Genomic DNA, 23246 nt, shown 5'->3' on the forward strand with positions numbered 1-23246 from the left:
TTACAAATATGGAAACAGAAGGCTAGAATGAACTCTGGTGGAGGTTTGTGAGTGTTGCACAGATATCAAAATTGATAAAGATTAAATTACTATAAATGTGTGTATGTCCATAAACAAACACATGTAACACGCAGAAATACATACACATACAAATAAAAACATACATTCACACGTACATATATTTCTTAGCTCCAATGACTGAGACGGCCCAAAGGCAATGACAATCCTGTAGCAAGAAGCCTACCTAGTGTGTGTATCTTAGTTTCCAAGGACCATTGATCACTGAAAAGAATAGGAACTCCTTGGAGAAATAGCTGATTCCCAGGACAATAAAATAGTGAACCTGAAAATCTTTTTGTGCCAGAAAGGAAGGAAGCTCAAAGAGTGATGAAGATAAGTCAAAAAGACAAAGGAGGGGTGCCTGAGTGGCTCAGTTGGTTAAGTGCCTGCCTTTGGCTCAGGTCCCGATCCCGGAGTCCTGGGATCGTGCTCCACGGTGGGCTTCCTGCTCTGCAGGAGCCTGCTTCTCCCTCTTCCAGCTGCTCCCCCTGTTTGTGTTCTCTCTCTCTCTCTCTGTCAAATAAATAAATAAAATCTTAAGAAAAAAAAAAAAAAAAAAAAGACAAAGGAGTCAGCTGGAAGGGACTCCTGACTAAATTTGAGGCAATATGAGCAACAAAATTAAAAGTGATAGCAATAGGGGTACCTGGGTGGCTCAGCTGGTTGCGTGTCTGACTCTTGGTTTTCGCTCAGGTCATGATTTCATGAGTCATGAGACTGAGCCCCATATCGGCTCCATGGTCAGTGGGGAGTCTACTTGAGATTCTCTCCCTCTCCCTCAACCCCTCCTTCCACTCACCCACATGCTCACTCTCTCTCAAATAAATAAATCTTTTTTAAAAAATGCTAGTAATAGATTAAACAGGAATCCATGAATCCAAACTAATAAAGTTGAATGCAACTACTAAATAGTAGAAGGAATTACAGAATTAGAAAACCACCATTTGACAACCATTAGAAATTTATTCATAAAAGAATTATTGATGAACTCTAAAAGGAGTTGGGTAAAGTTTGTTGGGGAACAGGACATTTATACAGTTTCAAGTATTTCCCCATAAAATATTACAAAGGGGAAACAAAGTAAGTTCAGAATGGAGAAACCTGACAACAAGCAACTCAAACAAATGATCAAAATAAGCATCAATCAATAAAGACCATATCACTCCTGATATTCTATACTAAGAAAACAACATCACTTCTTATGTATTCCTGCCAAAAACTCATATGAAGAAATGTCAAACCCAAATTGAGGGAAATTTTACAAAATAACTGGCCTGTACCCACCAAAGGTCAAAGGAGAAAAGAGATAAGATGCTACCTGGAGAATAAAACATGTCAAATAAATGCAGTGTGTCTTTTTTGCTATCAAAGACATAATTGGGAAGATGGACAGAATTTAAATGAGGTACATGCATTAGTTTCATTAATTTAACAGTTATACTGTGGTTATGTAAGAATGTCCCTGTCTTAGGAAATATATACTGAATTATTGAGGGCTAACAGGACCTCTTGTCTACAACTTACTCTTAACTGGTTCAGGAAAAAATATAATAAGAACAAATTGTGCATGTATGCATAGGACAGGGGAGACAGCAAGAAAGGACAGAGGAAGGGCATGATAAAGCAAATATAGTAAAATTTTATCAAATAGAAAAAGCCTGAGTTAGATACACAAGGGAAGTCTATACTTTTCTTGTGACTTTTATAGAAATTTTAAATTATTTCAAATTAAATAAAAAATTTGAAATGGGGAGGGCAAATGGGGAGAGTATATGCCAAAATTTTTAACTTTTCAATAAATGCATTAGGGGAGTGGTATTAATTGCATGGATTCCTGTTTAATCTATTGCTTTGCTTTGGGGATTTTGACAGAATCTGCATTTAATTTAAAAATACTCTGAAACTATTATGTAAGTATATGGTATGGCAGAAAGCAAAAAAATAATCATGACATATTCTATCATTTACTATGGCCTTGAGAACCAGCATTACTACTGTGGAAGGAAGGAAACAGAAATACAAACTAGGAAAAAAAAAGAAATATAAACTAGAGAAATTTAACACCCCAAAGTGCTTAATATGAATGAGAAGTAAAAGTATAAACTCATAAACTATTTTAGATTCAGAAGAAAAAAGTTATTTCCTAGTCTGTACACTAAAAAAGCCCATAAATAATGAACAATCTAGTAGCTACAGCATCCTTACTGCCAGACTGCAATGTTGAAACACCATTTTCTATTAATAGAAACTTACTGTAGATATGACTGATTCCAGATCTATCACAGAATATGTACAAGAGGAGCCTGAAACATTCTGTTACACCAAACAGGAGGTTAACTATTTAAGATTATTGGGACTCTGTGTGTACTTAGGAGCTAAATGTAAAGGGGCTCCATACTGGCCAAAGACCCCAAAAATAATAACAGTTGACCCTGAACAACCCAGCAGTTAGGGGCACCAATCCACATACAATTAAAAATACCCATATAACTTTTGGCTCAGTAAAAGCCTAATTACTAATAGCCTACTACTTACTGACTGGAAGGAAGCTTAACAATGACATAAATACTTGATTAACACATATATTGTCTATCATATGTATTATATACTATAGTCTTACAATAAAATAAGAGAAAAAATGTTACTAAGAAAATTATAAGAAAAACACACTTATAGAACTGTACTGTATTTAGAAAAAAAAAAAATCTGATTAGTGGATCCACACAGTTCAAACCCATGTTGTTCAAGGGTCAATTATACTAATTAGTTGCTTTTGTAGAAAAACAGGGAACAAACTCCTTTTCTTGAAAACTGATAAAAGCAACCAAGCACTTGTCTTTCCTGTATGAACTGTACTACTATATAACCCAAAGACAGGAAAGGGGAACTATCTCTTTATAGAAGTAGTTCAGCTAATAAATGAAGAATTTTTTAAAAACTTGTGGAACCAGATATGAAAATGGTTTTGTGCGTTTAGTATTTACAGGTAGACACAAAATCCCTATGCATGCAATTTAGAAGTTATCTGTGCATTCCCTTTCATTCTTAGCACAAAAATACTCCTCCAGTGTTTGTTTTGGACATCTTCCAGGTTAATAGCTAGATGCTGAATATTGCTGAAGCAGGATCACTGTTGTTTTATATTTTCAACATTTTTATGATAGTGAAAATTTGTCTACAATTTCATGCATAGGGGCTCTGCTTAACAATGGCTACATGTGTACATATACTCACACCAAATACTCTTTGACTCCAAAGAGTGAAAATTTGGACAAGTTCCATTACCTCTGGGTCTCAATATCCAGTTTTGTCATCTTAAAAATGGAATCAGCAAGGCTTTCTTTATTAACAATTTCTGGAACCAATCCCTGAGAAGGTAATATGATTCAGTTCAAATACTGCCAGAATTTAGAACACATTGGATTTTTCTGTATTAGCTACCATGAGATCTCATTTGCAAATAATGTGCAGTATTACAAACATTAATAGGGCGAATATAGTACTTATAAACCAGACTACATTTATCTTTGGTTTTTAAAATTACACAGTATCATTTTATGCCTTCACTTTCCACACCTATTGCTTTGCTTTGGGGATTTTGACAGAATCTACATTTAATTTAAAAATACTCCATATTGGGGCACCTGGGTGGCTCAGTCATTAAGTGTCTGCCTTAGGCTCAGGTCATGATCCCAGTGGCCTGGGATCAAGCCCTACACTGGGCTCCCTGCTCTGTGGGAAGGCTGCTTCTCTCTCCTTCCACTTCCCCAGCCTAATCTCCTCTTTTGATGTCTCTTTCTCTCTGCCAAATAAATAAATAAAATCTTTAAAAAAAAAAAAGAATACTCCATATTAGGGACTAATGAAAAAGTAAATACAATATTAAAAATGTTTATATGAATCATCCAAAAGTGAAGAACCAAGGTCTGTCTTTATTTCTTGTTTCTATTGCACACCTGTTAGATAGAATGTCCCCTATTAGCTAAACTAAAATAGGATGCATAATTTGAAAAACAAATGGATGTTTTCCTCCTCTTCACAAACCAGAAACAGCTTTTATTTGTGCAATTACAAAAGTAATGTTTCTCAGCTCATTAAAAAAGACACAACAAAGTAAAAATCACTTATAAATCCCACACAAGAAAATCACTCACCACTTTGGTATATTTGACTTTAGTTACTCTAGTTAACTGTCGAGTTTTTTATGTATGCTTAAACAAAATTAGAATAATCTATATGTGTTGATAGCTTTATTTAATTCATAAAACATCATGCATTTAAGTTTTTAGCAAAATATCGGTCCATGTCACTATTTATTTATTTATTATTCAGGACTACTGCAATAGGGGAGTAATCAGGCTTAACTTCAAATTCAGCAAAGACAGCTGGGGATTTATGGCCAATGAGCAGGGTGAGGGAATCAGTGGATGGAGAATTATTGAGGCACATTATTATTTTTAATAGGTGCATAGTATCTGAATGCAATGTAATTTATTTAACAATTCTCACTGATGAACACTTATACTCTTTCCACATTTTGCTAGTGACAATTTTTACATATACATTTGCATACTTACCTGATTATTGAAAAGCTTCATTTGTGAATATATTAGCATGTTAAGCCACATAGCTATAAGATTTTCATTTAATTATTTAGCAAATCATCTTTATTGAAGGGAATAAAGTTATATAAACAGGTGTCATTTCAGAAAATACAAGCTTATATATGCCAAAGCAAATACTGTCAGATACCAGGGGAGTAAAAAGGATAATTAAGACTAAAATGGTTTGTGATGGCAAGACTTTTTAATCTAGGAGAAGTACGGCTATATGCGCGAGGAATGAATGCAGCAAAAGAGGGAGAACCACATGTTAACTAAGCATGGAATGAGTAGTTGAATCTAAATGGAGAAAAATCCTAACTTAAAGCAATTATTTTGTGCTCAAACAGGTATCTAAAAATGACAGAAAATAAATATTATACTGTTGACCCAAAGGCAGTACACCCAAATACTTTTGGCTTAGTAATAATGCATGACATTCTTACAGCACTTAATACAAAACTCTTATAATAGTCTTGTGAAAATTATAGATGAGATAACTAAGTTTCAAGAAAGGAAAGGAGAATCACAGGAATGAAGTCATTATTATGTCTAGCAGATATGTCATACTTCATTTCTATAGAATGTAAGCTCTAGAAGGACAAGAACTTTGACTTACTGTTCACTGACTCCCGGGATAACCACAAAGAAGTGTGGATTCAGTAAATGTGTGTTGAATAAAGGTATCCCCATTTTAGAGATGAGAAAATTGAAGCTCCAAAAAATAGTTACATATGCAAGGTCACACAACTATTAAATTAAGGTTCAAAACCAAATTCAGTCTTCTTTCTTTAACTATAATGTCTGAAACAGTTTGGCTATTAGCTGAAATTTGGAGATCATTTTATAACACTTAACTCAATATTATCTAAGTAACTGTTCTGAATGTATAATTTGTATTCGTCACTAAATTTTAATTAAGTCAGAAATAGAAAGAAAATCGAATTGCCTTAAAAGGACTAGGTTAGCTAATACTCCAGATGTGTAATGACAGTTTGAAAAGCTTTAATTTACTATTTGAAGTGAGGCAAAAGAGGGATAGAACTCTGAATTTTTTATTAGATTTAAATTTTGAAATAACTTAATTAAAAAAAAGGAAAATTCTATACATATATCTCCCATATGAGGGAAAAAAATAGAGGACTATTTTAAGTGCTATTGTGCAGATGGATGCTGCAAATTACACATGAGTTATCCATTCATTAAAGTAGACACAGGATGGCCTTTTTTGAAGTTGTAGGCCACAATTTAGTTCAAGTTACTAAGAATTCTTGAAAACAATCAAAATGCTTTTCTTCAAAAAAAAAAAAAAAAAACACCAAACAACGAAAATATCTATACTAATTGGCCCCAATGAGTATGAAACAGTAAAGTCAATACTAAGTAAATAGCAATGTAAAGCATTAAAACAGTGAGATTGTATCCCTCTGTGAAAGTCCAAAACATATCAATAATTCAATAAATATACAGTTTAAGAAAATAAAATGTAGTTTACTTTTCTGCTTGCTGACATTATTTTTCCAGAATATATAGTAGCTAGTCATACATATCAATCCTTTTGAACATAAACCAAACTCCTAGTATGAAAATATTTGAATATTTGTAAAATTCAGTTCTCTTAGAAGTCCACTGAAATGATCCATAAAATAATATCCTCAACTAAAAACATAGAAAGCAATAATGTCCTAATCCATTTTAAGACCAAGGTTTTCCCTAAGGAAAACTCTTGCCAACTTTTTAAAGTGTTTTATCAATCCAAATGCTCACCTGGCAAAAATAAAATGTAAAGAAGATAAAAATTCTTGAGTTTGGTTAGAATTTACTCTCAGTTTTCCCATTCACCGATTAAGAATAATGAAAGTCAATAAGCAATGTCTTCTTTTGCCTATCTTAGTAGGAAAATACATCCATAGGAACCTTCAGTCAAAACCCTGAGTTATAAGAATTTGGAAGTAATCTAGAAGAATAGGAGAGTTTCAGAATAGGAGAAGAATAGGAGAAATTTAGCGATAAAATTTTAAAATTTCATTTTAACCAATAGCTTCAATTTCTTTCTACACTAAATATTTTCTTAGGACTTAAACAAATGTTCTAGATCTTTCCCTCCCCTAAATCCTTAAATTATTCCATTAAACATCTTCTGAGAACATTCTGTGTAAAACGCACTTTGCTAAGCATTTGAGCATAACTTTATTTCAGCTAATGCTCACCTCAGCCCTGTGATAAAATCTTCATTTCACACATAACATTTTACCCTTCACAACTCACACAAAAAATGACTTAGAGATGTTAAGTAACTTGTCCCTGGTTATAAAACTGTTAGAGGCAAAGTCTCCATCTGAACTAAGATTTTCTGACCACACCACGACTGTACCCTACCACTTTACTTGGTAATCACAGAACTGTCTTTGCAAGACATTGTACTATTAATTTTCAGTTATTTTTCTTAATTTTTTTCTATGTTCATGTCTTTAAGAGCAACAACTGTATTGTGCTTTGATATCTTACAGTATCCTTTAGCAGACTGATTCAAATTGTTTATATGATAGGGATGCCTGGCTGGTTCAGTTCATAAGCACAGGACTCTTGATCTCAGGGTTGTGAGTTCAAGCTATGTTGGGCATAGAGCTTAGTTAAGAAAAAAACCACTGAGGGGCGCCTGGGTGGCTCAGTGGGTTAAAGCCTCTGCCTTTGGCTCAGGTCATGATCCTGGCGGCCTGGGATCGAGCCCCGCTTCAGGGAGCCTGCTTCTACCTCTCTCTCCGTCTGCCTGCCTCTCTGCCTACTTGTGATCTCTGCCTGTTAAATAAATAAATAAAATCTTAAAAAAAAAAAAAGAAAGAAAGAAAGAAAAAAGAAAAAAACACAAAGAATAAAATTTCTCAATGAATCATTAAGCAAACAACAAAAACAACAAATTGTTTATATAAGAATAACAAGCCACAAGTTTAAAGCTTCTCAGAGCCTCACATTTGTTAAATAGAAATGATACCCCCAAAACTGAGTGCTTACTGTTAAACGCATTGCATGTATTAAGTCCTTTAACTCTTACAATAGCCCCATGATATCAGTACATTACAGCCCCATTTTGCAGATGAAAGAACCAAAGGCTACAGAGGTTATGCCCAAGATTAAGGTTACAGCTAGAAACTGGAGAAGATAGGATTCAAAAGCCAAAGTATTCCATCTGTTAAAACTGTCCCTCTAGTACTAGATAATGGCTAAAATGAAATCATGTATTCATACAGTATGCAAATTTTAACTCTGCACAATGGTTTCTCAAATATAACACCAAAAACACAGGCTTAAAAGCAGACAAATGAAACTACATGAAGCTTAACAACTTCTGTACATCAAGGACACAACCAGCAGAATGAAAGACTTCCTACAGAATGGGTGAAAAAATGTGCAAATCATATATCTGATAAGGGCTTTATATTCAAAATATATAAAGGACTCCTACAACTCAACCACAAAACAAATAATCCAATTAAAAATGGGTAAGGGTGCCTGGGTGGCCTAGTCCGTTAAACATCTAAAAAACTTTTGGTGAGGAGATGTGAAAAAACTAACTCTTGTGCACACTATTGGCGGGAATGTAAAATGGTGCAACTGGTTTGGAAAACAGTACAGTAGTTCCTCAAATATTTAAAAATAGAACTGCCAATATGATCCAGCAATCCCATTTCTGGGTATGTATCTCAAAGAACTGAAAGCAGAAGAAACTTGCAATGTGATACTTGCACACCCACATTCACAGCAGCATTATTCACAATAGCCACAATATAAAAACAACCTTAATGTCTACTGGCAGATGAATGAAAATGTTGGGGTGTGTGTGCGCGCGCGCATGCAAAATGAAATATTATATAGCCTTAAAAAAGAAAATCATATCGCATGCTACAACATGTACTTCATGGACATTATGCTAAGTGAAATAAACCAGTCAAAAAGGACAAACACTGTATGATTTCACTTACAGATCATATTTAAAGTAGTAGAATTTAAAAAATAAAGAACAGTGTTGCCAAAGCTAGCAGGCAGGGAAAATGGGGAGTTGCTTTGTTGGTATAGAATTTCAGCTCTAGAAGAGGAAAAATTCCAGAGATCTATTACACAACAGTATAAAAATGGTTAATACTACTGAAACAAATGCTTAAAAATGATTTGGTAAATTTTGTTACATATTTGTGCCACATTTTAAAAAAATATTAACTCCTTTCTTTCCTTTCACTTCCTTTTCCTGTCCTCTCTGGTACAGTATTCAACAGCAGTGTAACAAAAATGACAGAGAAAACAAAGAATACAAGGGGTTCAACAATATAAAAAAATTGAGAAAACAATAAAACAGCCTCACGTTCTTATTAACTTATCATTAATTTTCTTAACCTAGAAATACCTTGAACCTCCAGTGAAACAGTATTCTAATGGCAAGATAATAGAGCATGATGGTTAAAGGCTCTTTGGAGCTGGAAAGCTCAAGTACTACTCTGACTTTGGTACTAATTACTCTGATCTTCGGTGAAATATTTTTATTCATTCACTCACTGATTCACTCATTCATCAAAAAATGTTTACACATGGGTAAACCCGGTTAAACAAATTCCATCTCTACAGAGGACTGTTCTGAGGAGTAAATGAAATATTTTATACAAAACACTAGGCACAAAGCCCGGCACTAAAGTGCTCAGTAAATGCTGGCTATTATTATTACTTTAAAGCCTACAGAGCAGGACCTGAACAGGGCAATAAGTCAGTCCAGTCTGGTATTCCTTAGTGATTTGCCTGATTTATCCATAATTATGGTGTTATCAAATAGTATCAGTCAGATACTATTCAGGAAATCATTGCTGACTATCATTCTTGCCAAATTTGTGCTCCTCTCTTCTAAAAAAACAACCAACCAATAAAAAAAAAAAAAAAAACAAAAAAGCTCTAACGGGGAAAAGCAATGTCATCTCAGGTATTCGAAATGTTTGCTCTGGGAATAGGGTTCTAGCCCAGAGGTGGTGGAACGGAGACCTGTACAGGGGCCACCAGAGTCCCCCATCCCTCTCACTTCCTTAGGGGCCTAGGCCTTATTTGAGGATTAAGATGCAGTGGGAGGGGGCCACACAACCGAACAGCCATTTATAAAGCCCCTCTCAGGTAAGACGGGCTCAGAGGAATCTCCTGGCAGAATGACAGCTAGACCTTTACAAAACGGACCCGAGCACCGGCAGCACTCGTCTGTCAGCTGAGAGCCGGCATCTGGAAGGCAAGCTAGTGCAGAGGGAATCTCGGGCAGCCCACCCCAGGCCCAGGCCGGGGCAGTCGGGGCCGGGGCGGGGGTGTGTCGGGATGTTCCTCCCGGGGCCCTGCCGCAGGGTCTGGCAGGCTGGGGGTGCCGCCGGTTCCCGGAGGGGCGATGGTGGGGGCGGGGGCGGACTACGCGGCGGTCTGGGGACCCGGCAGGAAGGGAAGGGGCACTGAGGGCCTCACCGCGGGCCGAGGGCAGTGGGTAGAGCTTCTCCGCCTTTTGCAGGAAGCGCTGGGCCTTCTCACGGTTGCCGGCGTTGAGGGCCTCCCGGGCGATCTCCACACATTTCTCCGCCTCATCCCGGTTCCCCTCCATGGCTCGCGCTTTCTTCCGTTTCCTCCGGTAGCGCAGCTACGGAGGGGGTGGGGGTGGGGAAACGGACGCCCGGCCGCGGCGGAGGCGAGCCGACCCGGGGTGGGGGCGTGCGGTGGCGAGCGGGGAGGAGAGCAGGGCACCGTGGCGGCGGCGGCGGCCCGGGCGGACTGGCGGGCTCACAGCTCCGCCTCCTCACGGCGGCCTCCCCGCCCCCCGCGGGCCCCTACGGCGCGAGCCTCATCCCTCCGGGCCCCTGGACCGAGCTCCCGGGCCTGGGAGTCGGAGCCGGCTCGGCTGTCAGTGCGCGGCGCCGACACGCTCGGAGCCGACCAACGCCGGAGACGGGGGGGAGGGTAAGGGGGGAGTAGGCGGGCGATACCAGCCCGGCTGCCCGCCGGGGGATTCCGTCGAGGCGGGGACCGGGCCTCCCGCCTTCGCAGCGCCGTGCCCCCTGACCTCCCAACGCGGCCAGCGCAGGCGGGAGACCGCCTTCCGGGCGGCCGGAGCTACGGATGGGGGCTGGGGCCGCTGGTTTACGGGAAAAATCCCAGGGATCAAAGGGCCGCTTCTAGGCCCCTTCAGCCTTGGGAGGTTTCGGTCAGGTGAGTACCGCGCTGTCAGTCCCTAGGAAGTGCTTCCGGCACAGGTGTTCAGCTCATTAGAGCGCCGTTTGACCTAACCACAGTATCCTTTTATACCCTAACTACGGTATTGTTTTATTTCCTTTTAATTTCAGCTACACACCATTTTCCTGACTCCTATTGCATTAAATTGCTTCTCGGTACCTCCACAAGATATTAACACTTTATTTGCAGTTTGCAAATTATTCCGGTGAAAAGCCCTAATCCAAATCCTTTATGACCAAAACAAGAAGGCACCCCCTTTAAATATATTCCACCACAGAAAATGACTTGTTGGATTTTTCCTTTCCCCCATTTTCATAGCATTTCCTCGTGATCTTTAATGTCATGTTGAGTCTCCTTGGTGGGGCGAAAGGGACCACTTATTGCTTGGTAATGTCATCCAAATTTAACAGATTAGGGCAGGAACTTCACAAGTCAAGTGTCAAAATGGTCCACTCGACCCAACCAAAAAATACTCATTTTTTAACCATGTTCAATCAAGCTATTGTCAGCATGCAAATATGTAACTCAGGACTTGCAAATAAATACTGACACTCTTCTGGAAAATGGGAAGAGCATGAAGCCCCCCACCAAGATGTTAACTGATAAATTTAGTTCAAGTAAACTTCAAAACACCATAGCACACGAAAATCTATTATCTCCAAAGTCTAAACTTACAGTTCCCTCTGTGGAGGTAGCTATAATGCCCTCTTCCTCCCCAAATCCACCAAGGCAATAGCCCACCAGTGTGATGCGATCACACAGAGCAGACACCACCGACAAACCGAGATGGCCAAGCTTAGCCTAAGAAACAGCAACTTGCCCCACTGCAGCTCCTGCCAACGTTTTAAAATTTTTAATAGCTCATTACATAACATTAAAAAAAATTACACTTGGGTCTGCTGACTTGGTTGTACCAAGTTCATTTCAAGAGAATAAATAGGCTTATGTTAACTGCTGTATGAGGATCCCTACTCAAAAGAAAGGAATTCCCATTACAATCAAGCAAATTTAAAACACAAAGAGTTTGGGATATGACCTTTATTGAGCTTATCCACTGGAGTGGAAATAATGTCTGTACAAAACCAAATGTTTGTTACTATAACTTCTGCATCACAATTAAAATCCAAACAGTTTTTTAAAAACAGTCAACTCAATCAAAACCCACTACTTCAGAATCAATAGCTTCTTTGAAGCCACAGTAACACTTAAATATGGTTAAGACTCGAATGCAGAAATTTGGTTGGTTGGAAAGCTAATTAAACTTCCAACTTGCTCAAATAGAATTACAAAAAGGCAAAATTGTGTTTTTCACAGAGATACAGTCCACTGGAATCACCAACACTGGACAGCTGTTAAGAGTATTTAGAGTCCTGAGATAATAAGGAATCCAGGCATCCTTTAAACAGTCTTCTGTTGTCCTTTCTTCCCAATCAGAGATTTGTGGATGTGTGGAATGACACCTAGGAGAGGAACAGCGATTAATACTACTTTTTAATATATATAAACATCACATAAAACATAAAACTAAGTCAGTTTAATGTTCAGCTTGGAAAAGGTCTTTAAATGCAAAGCTCAAGTATGTAAATATTCACTAAGTTACATACACAAATCAAATTTCATAATGCAACCACACTTAAGATCCATAAAAATATGGGTTCTTCTGTACTAAAAAATAACGAGCTACAAAGTTTTTTCTACGAAGGAATAAAATTTTAGTGTTTACATACCACCACCAGCAATTGTAGCCTTGATGAGAGAGTCCAATTCTTCATCTCCACGAATAGCAAGTTGCAAGTGACGAGGGGTAATACGCTTTACCTTCAAGTCTTTTGATGCATTTCCTGCCAATTCAAGTACCTACAAGGCAGATTCTAATCAATCTCCTTCCAACTTTCCTTAAAGCGGAAGCCCAGAGAGTAGAATCAAATCTTCATGAAGGTAAGTCTACCAAATGATGTCTTCCCCTACTACCTGAATGGCAACACATGCAAAAGGGGGCACGCAATTTTATTTCCAAGATCAGCAAACTCAACCAAGCTCAAAAGGATTCCTTAATGAACACCAGCCCCCTCTAGCGTTCTCAGAAGCTTCTAGCCGCGTTTAGGGCCTGGGAGTTTTTCTTGCATCACTTTCCTCCTTCCCTCTCGCCGCCTCCCCCCAACCCCCCCAAAACCTTTTCCAGATTATAGGCGTACACCCATTTACCTCTGCGGTGAGATACTCCAGGATGGCTGCGCTGTACACAGCGGCAGTCGCGCCCACACGTCCATGACTGGTCGTCCTAGATTTCAGGTGTCGATGAATACGGCCCACCGGGAACTTAATTTTAAGCACACAAACATAAATGCACAAAGATGTTAGAGTCAAAGATGGTAATATCACACGCGCGCCAAACCAAGGAGCATATACGCTGGTGCAGCAACGCGCCCCAGCATCGACACACGTGATCGCCCCCCCTCCGATATTTATCGTATCGGCAAACCAAGTCGCGACACCGCATCACCCACGCAAGGACGAAACGCCCATCTAGAGCGATGATAAACACGAAAAGCGGTGGAAAGAAAAACGCCACAATTCCCAGACTGCACGAACCACCACTGACCTGCAAGCCGGCTCTCTGTGAGCGGGAAACCGCCTTTGTCTTGGCCTTTCCGGAGTCCTTCCCAGCCTTACCGCCAGCCTGCGGCGCGCACACGCCCGCGAGCGAAGGAGGAATGGGGAATATAGGATTACCAGGGCGGCGCGCCCCTCCCCCACCGCGGCGCGGCCCGGGCGCGAGCGCGGCCCCGTGCCCAGCCGGGGTCTCCGGCCAGCCGCGCGCCGCAAGGGCGACCCCGCCCGCCCGCCCCCCGCAGCGCGCCCGCCGCGGCCGCGCGCCTCCGTCCGCCCGCCGGCCCCCAGCGGCGCTGCGCGCGCCACCCAACCGTCGCCGCCCGCCGCGAGATCGGAGGCTGCTCCGCTCGCCGCCGACAAAACACCTCCCCCCGCTCTTCCAAATCCTGTCTCCGCGCGTTCCCAACCGTCGCCACTTCACCCCCATCTCCCGTGTGTAACGGGTTTTTCTCCCATCGGCAAAAACCCGCGAAATCTTCGAGCGCCTCCGCGAAGTTTACCATTTCGAATTCTGCTGAAGCTCAAACAAGCAAGGCAGAGAAAGGACTAGTCAGCCAGCCAGCGAGATCCCACCGCCTACTCCTTCGTCGCACCGCGATTCAAACTGCGCTGTCTCCCGCCTTCCCCGCTCCCTTTATACTGCTGAATGTTCCCTCATCCGGGAACTCGGATTGCTCATCCCACCAATGGCTGCCACCCGCCCTCGGGACGCGTCCTTGAAGCCTCAGCCAATGAACAAGCGAAGAATAGGGCAGAGGGGCGGGCACTCCTCAGCTCCAGCTGCTATTGGGGCGTGGGGAAGGAGGTGGGGGGAGGGCGGAGGGATGGGAACTGAGGAGACGAAGGGCACGGCGGCGGGAGGGAAGAAACAGAGCGAGCTACGCTGCCGGAGCGAGGAGACCCGCCGGCTGTGGTCACGTGTCTGGGAGGAGGAGCTGAGAGGCTGGCTCAGGGGAGGGGCACGCGGTGGCGCCCGCGGTCTCCCAGTCTGATCCCGGGGTCTGCGTGTTGTGGCCTCCGGATCTAGCTCGCACTCCTTCCCCTAACCCCACTGCTTTGTCACTCCGACCAGAGCGCTTCGAGAGCCGAGACCCGCTCGCTGGCTCACAGCCTTTTTTTTTTTTTTTTTTTTTTTCCGGGACCCCGGGCCCCTTCTTCCCCGCCGCCCTCTCCATCCCCAGCGCCTCCTCTGGTCTGACAGGTGGCGCGTTCGCGTGGAGTGAGAATGGTTCACTCCTCGGTGAACCACAGGCTTAACAGAGATTTCGCGTCTTCCCCGTAAGCAAATCCCCAGCCGCCCGAACGATCGCGACCCGCTGCTCCCACGTCATCTTTAGCTGTATGTCCCACATTTTCTTTCCTCGCCACTTTTGACGCCACTCGAGAGTTCCACGGGAACAAACGGTGGAGCAAAGTCACCTCTCTGGTCACAAAAGACCTTTTGCTCTACGCGCGGAGGGCTCGGGGTGAGGCTGTATTTCCTAATCGAATCATAAACCGTATTTTTCTGGAGACTACATATCAATGGGTTGTACTTACAGCCTGGTATCTAAAGTTGATTTAGTGAAACCTGAAAGCCATTATGTGTCAACTTTTCTATACAAGACATTTTGCTACATGACAAATGTTCGATAAATGTCAGTGGGGTAACTCCTAACATGATTCACAGACAGTTACAGATGGTCCATGTAATCAATTGCAAATGGTGGGTTTAAAAAATAGTCCTGTACACAGAGTACTATCATAATGCCAGCTACTTAGCCTTCCAACTAATAGATTAATAACACCTGTGTGCATCTCCAGATGCTTGTGGTGATGTAAATCTTTCATAATTAGAGTTATTACACTTTAACAGTGTTTCCGACATGAAGTAATTTTGAAATATGTATTAAGTACATTAAAGTTTCAGTTTGAAAGATTTTATCAAATTAGAGGAATTCTCCATTTCTGGAAGATAAATTCGAGAGAAGAGATCCCCAATAATTTCAATACTAAGGTTTTTTATCGCTCCCCCCACCCCCTGGAACTGAGGAATTGTTCATGATGTCATCAATAGAAGAATTAATCAGTTCCCCCACCGAACTGATACAATGGCAGTAAAAGCTGTGGGACCCGATGTAACAATTAACCTAGGCTCCACTGGGCCTTTCTGATAAACAACTCACAAGCCAACATTAATACCTTTTCCAGTTTAGAGACTATGTTCTCTTTGTTACGAGGTCCAACTAAAGGAATTCACTGTTGCCTCACTGAATAGAGTTTAACAGAACGAGCTCAGGAACAGGTAGAAATAGATTCTGCTCTTCTTTCTCACTGTTATCATACTTACTAACCTTTTGGAACTTCTAGTTCTAAGAAAAGGGTATAGTATCACCTATTTTCACATGGTTGTTGAAAGAGTAAAGGAGAGGGCATTCAATGTACCCTCTAGCATATGTTTGTCACACAATAAGCACTCAATCATAACTACGATTATCTTCTACCTTGGATGCTGGGGAGGGGTGAAATAAAGTATTTTTGATTCCTAAATATTTTTTCCTGTCCAGTACATTGTCTTCCATTGATTTGAAAGTGGCAAGCCTAAAAACTGCCTATGTATACACAACCAAGGCATCCATCCTCCAAACTAAAATCCTAAATTGGTTTAATACCTTCCATGGTTTTCCTCTTCCTTCTGATAGCAGGACAACATCAGTTTCTTCATTTTCCCAGCAGTTTTGTGATTACCTACTCTTTTTGCTTCTCTGGAAAATGCATACTACAAGTATGTTAATATTCTTGGATCATCTCTCCTGTACTTGTGTGTATACTACTACAAGTATATAATGTATATTGCCAAAGCTATATAATTATTTTGTACAATGCCATATCCAATGGTTATTTAAGTCCTCTTTTGCCATAAAAGTCTACATATGAAGTAGATGACCTCACTATTATTGATTCTCTCCTTAATGGCCTTATCCTAACTCAGCCAAACTTTCTATGACCAGTTATTACCTCCTCTCAAACACTATCCTTAACTACTGTTGATTTTTACATTTTATGGTGAGAATTTGAGACTGTCACATTTGGGAATCTCAAATTTCTGAATAACATTTTGCTTTAAACATGTATTTTTAAGCAAATACAAACAAGTTATTTCAAAAGGTATCAGCCTAGATAGATAATGGCAGAATTCTTCTTTTTAGGTAATCCACATTAGAATCCTAGTTCTCACTATCTAATACATTCAGGAAAGAATGTGCCTTCAAGGACTCTGAGTTCCCGTGTGATATAATACAACATACTGATCCAGAGTTAAATAAAAAAAAACAAGAAAAATGGAACGGGTCTGGGTAGCACACACTTGTTATACAGCCTGAAGTAACTTAAACTCTAAGCCACAGTTTCTTCAAATAGGGATTCATAACATCAGATAAACCAACCTCATAGAACTGTGAAAGGATTTCATGAAGTATAAAGAATATGGGGGAGGGGGCACCTAAGTGGCTCAGTTGGCTGAGCAGCCAACTTTGGTTTCAGCCCTGGTCTTCATCTCTGGATCCTGGGATCTGCCCCTGCATTAGGCTCTGCTCTCAGCTGGGGAGTCTGCTTGTGGATTCTTTCTCTCTCCTCTCCTGCTGCTGCTATCCCTGCTTGAGCATGCTCTCTCTCACTAATAAATCTTTTAAAAAGAACATATGGAATAGTGTATTAACATTTGTGGGACAAAGGCTGTAGTCCTCCCTGAATTCATCATATAAAGATGATTACATTAAGAGAAATCTATGTGTTTACAGTGTTGATGAAACCAAGGCCATAGTTTTAAAATCCCAATTGCCCAGTTATATACTTCCCATGACCACAGATTTCATATACTTAATTCAGAAGTTCAAAGTGTAGGTTACAAAGAAGATCAGCTGAAGCTACTCTACCCCAGTCCATAGCCATTTCAGGAAAAACAATTCAAAGGTCATGGGGGCCCAATATATCTTTTAATACAGTACTAAATTTGTTTTTTCTATACCTAACAGTCCTCAGAATGTTTGGAAACCTGCTTTTTCAAAGTAAAAAAATTGAGTCTTTTTTTTTTCTCATATTTTTCATTACCTATTATTGGTCTTTAAGATTTAATGAGTAGAGGGAGGGAGTCTATGTTTTGATCCCGTTTTCCCAAATAAGATTTCACCTATATTAGTAGTTTATAACTTATCCCACCAGCTAAATAGTAAATACTGTGCATCAAAACGCTTGATGCATAATCCCTCCCTAATAAAGAAATAGGTGTGATAAATGCCAGATTGGTGCTCCCAGCCTGTTAGGTAAACTAGAATATAGTCATTAAGTTGTACTGTATGCCAGGCAACATGCCAAGCAATCACAGTTGGGAGATAGGCTATGTAGAGCTTAGGTTCTTCCTTGATCTAGCTGAAAGGATTAGACAAGGAGGAAAATTTAAGCAATGCTCTAATCATTAAGACTCCATTAATAAGCCTGTTACAAAATAAGTTCCTGATTGGTTGCCAAATCAACATTTTCTCTAAAGGACAGACACAAGTGTGAACTGGAGTGTTCTGAAGCGTTTATGTTTAAATGGACCCAGGGAGAATTTAACTAGACTGGCAGACTGGTGTAAAGAAGCAGCAGCTAGAAGGTTAGGTGCAGAAGAGATTCCTGGTCATATCCCTATATCTATTCTCACAACTTCTTGAGGAATAGCACTTTCAATTTTTAGTGGGGCACTTGCTCATCAGAATATAAGTACACTCAGCCAGAAAAATAAATTTTCACCAAAGGGTGTGAGCAGCAGTAGGCACACTGTCCTGGAAATTTCCCTAAAAAAGACAAGCCCTTTTCTTCTTCTTGCAGACTGGAATGAAGATAGAGTTGGAAAGCCATTTTGGACCATGAAATGAACTTCAGAATATAAGTAACACACGAAGGAATAATGAAATAGAAAAAGCAAGTGGTAGTATGGAGTATTAAACCAGCCCTGGTTCTCTCTGAACTTTTACATCTGTTTTGTTCAAATCACTTTTATTTTGGATTGTCTGTCACTTGCAGTTCAACTTGATCTTAACCATTACAGTAAGTCAACAGCCTAAATCTTGGAGAAAGATAGCAGACTTTTTACCCTGAAGAACTGAGAAACCAATTAATATTTCTGAGAAGGGAAGATACAGTGTTCATTGCTTTTAAGATTCTAATATAGCATGAAGTATAAGGCAAATCATAAAAGGGAAAACTTCTGTTAGAAACCTGGCGAAGATGATATATGTCACCTAGATATAAAACCTAAAACCAGTCTAACACTGTAGCCAAGAGAAGGATGTAAAACATCTTGAAAGAAGAATCAATAAGATTTAGTAGCTGACTGGGTATGACATTCAGGAAGGCATGGGAGGTGGACATAAATAAATGAAAGGGCATCAAAAAAGATACCTAGATTTTTACATTTGTGGTCTGGGATCTGAAGTAGCATCTAAAGAAATGGGGTGGAATATCTGGGTGGCTCAGTCACTGGAACCTGCAACTCTTGGTCTTGGGGCCATGGATCTGAGTCCTGCCATTGGGTATAGAGCCTACATAAAATAAAAAATTTAAAAAATAAAATTAAATAAAGAAATGGGGAAACCAAGAGGGTAGAGAGAGGAAGAACTAATTTAGGAGAGTTATGAAATATTTAAGTTGACAGTGGAAATCAAGTGGAATTTTCAAGAAGGTTTGTTGGAAATAAGGGCAGGAGCTTGTGAAAAGAAAATTTTTCAAAGATCTATCCCACAGAGTATACCTAACAAAAAATTTCGATAGTGATATCAGAACCATTAAAAGATAAGCTGAGGCATATTAAAAGGTGTAAGAGTTTATAAGAACAAAAATTTATTGGAATTGGGCAACACCAAACCAGAAATAGTTAGGGACCCTCCACTGACAGGAGCTGGGGGAAAAGACTTACATAGGAAGGTGTGGAAGCAGGATTGATTGATTGATTGGCTATAGCTTAAAGCTTAGTTGACTATTTGTCATTGGTTATCTTACTTTCTATTTCATAACCTAGAGGCATTTACGGGCTTAGATTTTTAGGCTGCTGTGACATTAGAGCCACATCAGTGTAATGGCCTACTTGTTTAGTTAATTGAACACCTCAGATGACAGCACCAAGGAAAACTGTGATTACAATTGAGAGCTAAAGAGCAGCCAAAGGAAAAGACCCAAGGAAGCGAAATGTGTGTGGTGTCTCACTGGGCATAATGATTCCATACTAAACTAGAAAATTTCCCATAGGTACAATATCTAACAAGATGTTGTTCAAAACATTTCCACAAGTGTGGGAAATGAACATTAATCAGTTTTGGATCCTTACTATTCTGTTTACCAAAAATAATGATGTTGCCAGAGATTCTGAGACTCAATCTGGTTTTATCTAAACTCTTGGCTGTTACTTAAATTTCTTATGCCCAATGTTACAAGGCACAGATAACTAAGACAAGCCCATTGGCTAACTTCTTTAAGTTTGAAATTCCACGTAGTTATCTTAGTATGAGAGGGAATCCAAATGCTATCTTCATCCTGAAGAGGAAAATGAAACACTACAAAAAAAAAAAAAAAAAAAAAAAAAAAAGACAGGAGTCTAAGGCCAAGAAATTTCTACTTCATACTCCTCCACAAACTCAATACCATGGGAAAAACCATATGAAAGGAGTGGCTATCACACCCATTGTTAAAACTTTGTAGAGTTAAGTGTGACCCCATGGTCCTCTCAGTTGGATGTAAATGGTTCAAGAGAGACGCCAAAAGTCTTTTCCAGACCCTTAGATTTTCTCATCTTTCTTTTGTGTGTTGGGGCAGTGGAGGGGTGAGAGCAGTTTGAAACTGTTTATTAGCACTGAACAATCCAGGGAAAGCTAACTAATACAGCTAACTAACTGAGAATCATCTTGTTAGCTATTATAATTGCTTTAAGGAATTTTCTGAATGAAAAACCTTTCAGAAGAGAATTTAATTAGTGCCTTTGACCATATGTACCTGTTACTTTATCTGTCTTAAACGAAATATGTAAACTCTCTAACTGAACAACAGTGTTTAAGGCATCAGTGTTGTTCTTTCTGGATGAATTCTGTTTTCATTGTCTTCTAGTGTCCTGATGTTTCATGAAATAGTCATTTATTTCTTCAATAAGCCTTCTCTACTACTCAGAATCTCAGCAGGAAATGGTCTGAGACAATCTCTTCCTCCATTAATAGATTAATCCAACAACTCTAGGCAAGAGCTGTCCAGGTCATTTATCATATTTCACCACAGGATATGGAAATTTACATGCTGGCTCTTTGTTTAGATTTTTATTTCCTGTTTTAAAATTAAAACAGTGTACTCATCTTAAGTCTCAAAAATGAAACAAGTCACCTTTTCTGCAAAAGAAGCTGACAATTTAGGAATTTTACAAAATATGTAAGGAGAGGGAAAAGTCTGGCAAATCAGTGTTATTATATATTATTATAATGTAGAAGTACTTGTGTCACATCACTGATTTTGTAATATAGTAGAACTTCTAATCTGCAGAAAGGGTTTGTTCTAATTAATAAATGTTATGAATTACAGAGTACTTGAAGATAAATGCAGTATCTTGAAGATAAATACTTAGATAAATATAAAAATAAATATAAATATATAAGAAATTTATAATACTTTCACATGTGAATATATATAACACTCCAAGTAGCTGCTAAACATATTGCCTAGGAAAAATACCAAATTTGCCTTAAAAAAAATTTCTAGGGCGCCTGTGTGGCTCAGTGGGTTAAGCCTCTGCCTTCAACTTGGGTCATGATCTCAGGGTCCTGGGATCGAGTCCCGCATTGGGTGCTCTGCTCAGCGGGGAGCCTGCTTCCTCCTCTCTCTGCCTGCCTCTCTGCCTGCTTATGATCTCTGTCTGTCAAATAAATAAATAAAATCTTAAAAAAATATTTCTAGGGGTGCCTGGTTGACTTAGTCCTTAAGCATCTGCCTTTGACTCAGGTCATGATCACAGGGTCCTGTGATCAAGTCTCCCATTGGGCTCCCTGCTCAGTGGGGAGCCTGCTTCTCCCTCTCCCACTTCCCCTGCTTGTGTTCTCTCTTTTAATCTCTCTCTCTCTCTCCCCCTGTCAAATAAATAAATAAAATCTTTTAAAAAAATTATATAACATTAATTATTTGTAAATATATCAAAGCTCAAGAACTTTTAAAATATGTATTTGAAAATTTCTCTATCTTGTGATCTCTATTAAGTTGGTTTATGAACATTCTATATGGATAAGTCAAGCTATAATTCAATCTCCAATGACATCGAAAATTTCAGATGAATAGGATCTGAAATATGGAGTCTCTACTCTTCGTTGGTTGCCTGTGGTAATTTGATTGACCTCAAAGACTGGGAGACATGACTTGAAACCACTTCTACAAAGCAACGCATTTTTAATCAGACTGCATATTTTGGAGGTGGCCAAATGTCTCCATGTCACTTCTAGGTACTGAAATTTTACCTTGAATGATAGCTCATGTAAAAATATAGGCATTTGTAAAATTGCACCTGTCATAAGCTCCCTTGTTCCATTTGCTGCACACACTTCAAAGGCTGTCTTGAAAGGACACAGCACCTTTTCACTGACATGATCTTTATATGGGTTTTAGATTTGTATATAGACATTTGAGTAAATATACTGAAGAATGTGAAGTAGGTAATCAGAGCCCAGAATGGCAGAGACTGGCTCATTGCGCACCAAACCCATTTCTTCTTCCTGAACATTCCACTAGAACTCCTGCTTCCTTGCCAGGAGGGATGGCCATGTGATCGATTCTTGTCCAGGTATGGAAATGGAATGTGTCATTTCTACAGCAAGCCTTTTAAATAGTGAGTGTGCCTTCTCCACGCTCCTTTTCTGTATTCGAGGTTTGTACACAAAGCAGGAGACTCCAAAGTAAGAGAGGATTTTAGATTCTCAAGATTGGTCATACAAAAGACTACTTGCCAACTAGAAACACCATATCAACAATTTTATTGCATTGTTACCACAATTTTGTTGTTTATCAGAGCAGTTAGCCTTCTTTACCTAATACACCTAGTTTACAGCCACAAAACAATCAATTGTAAACAAATGTGTTTTTTTAACTTTTATTTTATTTTTTATTTTAATTAACATATAATGTATTATTTGTTTCAGGGGTACAGGTGTGTGAGTCATCAGTCCTACACAATTCACAGCTCTCACCATAGCACATACCCACCCCAGTGTCCATCACCCAGCCACCCTATCCACTTCAGTAAACCACAGTTTGTTTCTTGAGATTTAGAGTCTCTTATGGTTTGTCTCTCTCTGTGGTTCCACTTGTTTCTTTTATTCCTCCCTTCCCCTATGATCTTCTGTTTTGTTTATTAAATTCCTCATATCAGTGAGATCATATGATAATTCTTTCTCTGATTGACTTACTTTGCTTAGCATAATACCCTCTAGTCCCATCCACGTGGTTGCAAATGACAAGATTTTGTGGGGCTTTTGATGGCTGCATAATATTCCATTGTGTGTGTGTGTGTGTGTGTGTGTGTGTGTGTGTGTGTATACACACAGACTCCCCCCCACACACACACCACATCTTCTTTATCCATTCATCTGTTGATGGACATCTAAGCTCTTTCCACAGTTTGGCTATTGTGGACATTGTTGCTGTAACATTTGGGTGCATGTGCCCCTTTGGATCAGTACATTTGTATCTTTG

At 39.8% G+C, this 23246-nt stretch overlaps 2 protein-coding genes across 4 annotated transcripts in view; both read right to left on the bottom strand.

The window, feature by feature from the left end:
* DNAJB14 (DnaJ heat shock protein family (Hsp40) member B14) overlaps window positions 1–10879 on the bottom strand; it is a 48903-nt gene extending 38024 nt beyond the window's left edge. The window contains exons 1-2 of one of the 3 annotated variants that reach the window (XM_059376459.1): window positions 10143–10231; window positions 3295–3428 (exon numbers count right to left, since the gene is read on the bottom strand). Coding sequence is in view for 2 of the 3 variants with exons in the window: in XM_059376451.1 (XP_059232434.1) it covers window positions 10143–10275 (133 nt within the window). In the remaining variant the exon portion in view is untranslated. Of the gene's footprint in view, window positions 1–3294; window positions 3429–10142 lie in introns of all 3 variants that reach the window. The other 2 variants (XM_059376451.1, XM_059376475.1) reach the window with 2 other exon arrangements.
* A 1042-nt stretch (window positions 10880–11921) lies between these two features.
* LOC132014100 (histone H2A.Z) lies at window positions 11922–14155 on the bottom strand. Its single transcript, XM_059394759.1, has 5 exons — window positions 14015–14155; window positions 13504–13581; window positions 13107–13220; window positions 12629–12758; window positions 11922–12361 (listed from the first exon to the last, which is right to left on the bottom strand). The coding sequence occupies exons 1-5, from the start codon at window positions 14015–14017 to the stop codon at window positions 12300–12302; spliced, it is 387 nt and encodes a 128-aa protein (XP_059250742.1). The 5' UTR covers window positions 14018–14155; the 3' UTR covers window positions 11922–12299.
* Window positions 14156–23246: the final 9091 nt, after the last annotated feature.

Source organism: Mustela nigripes, chromosome 1, assembly GCF_022355385.1.
Source record: "Mustela nigripes isolate SB6536 chromosome 1, MUSNIG.SB6536, whole genome shotgun sequence".
In the NCBI taxonomy this organism is placed as follows: domain Eukaryota; kingdom Metazoa; phylum Chordata; class Mammalia; order Carnivora; family Mustelidae; genus Mustela; species Mustela nigripes.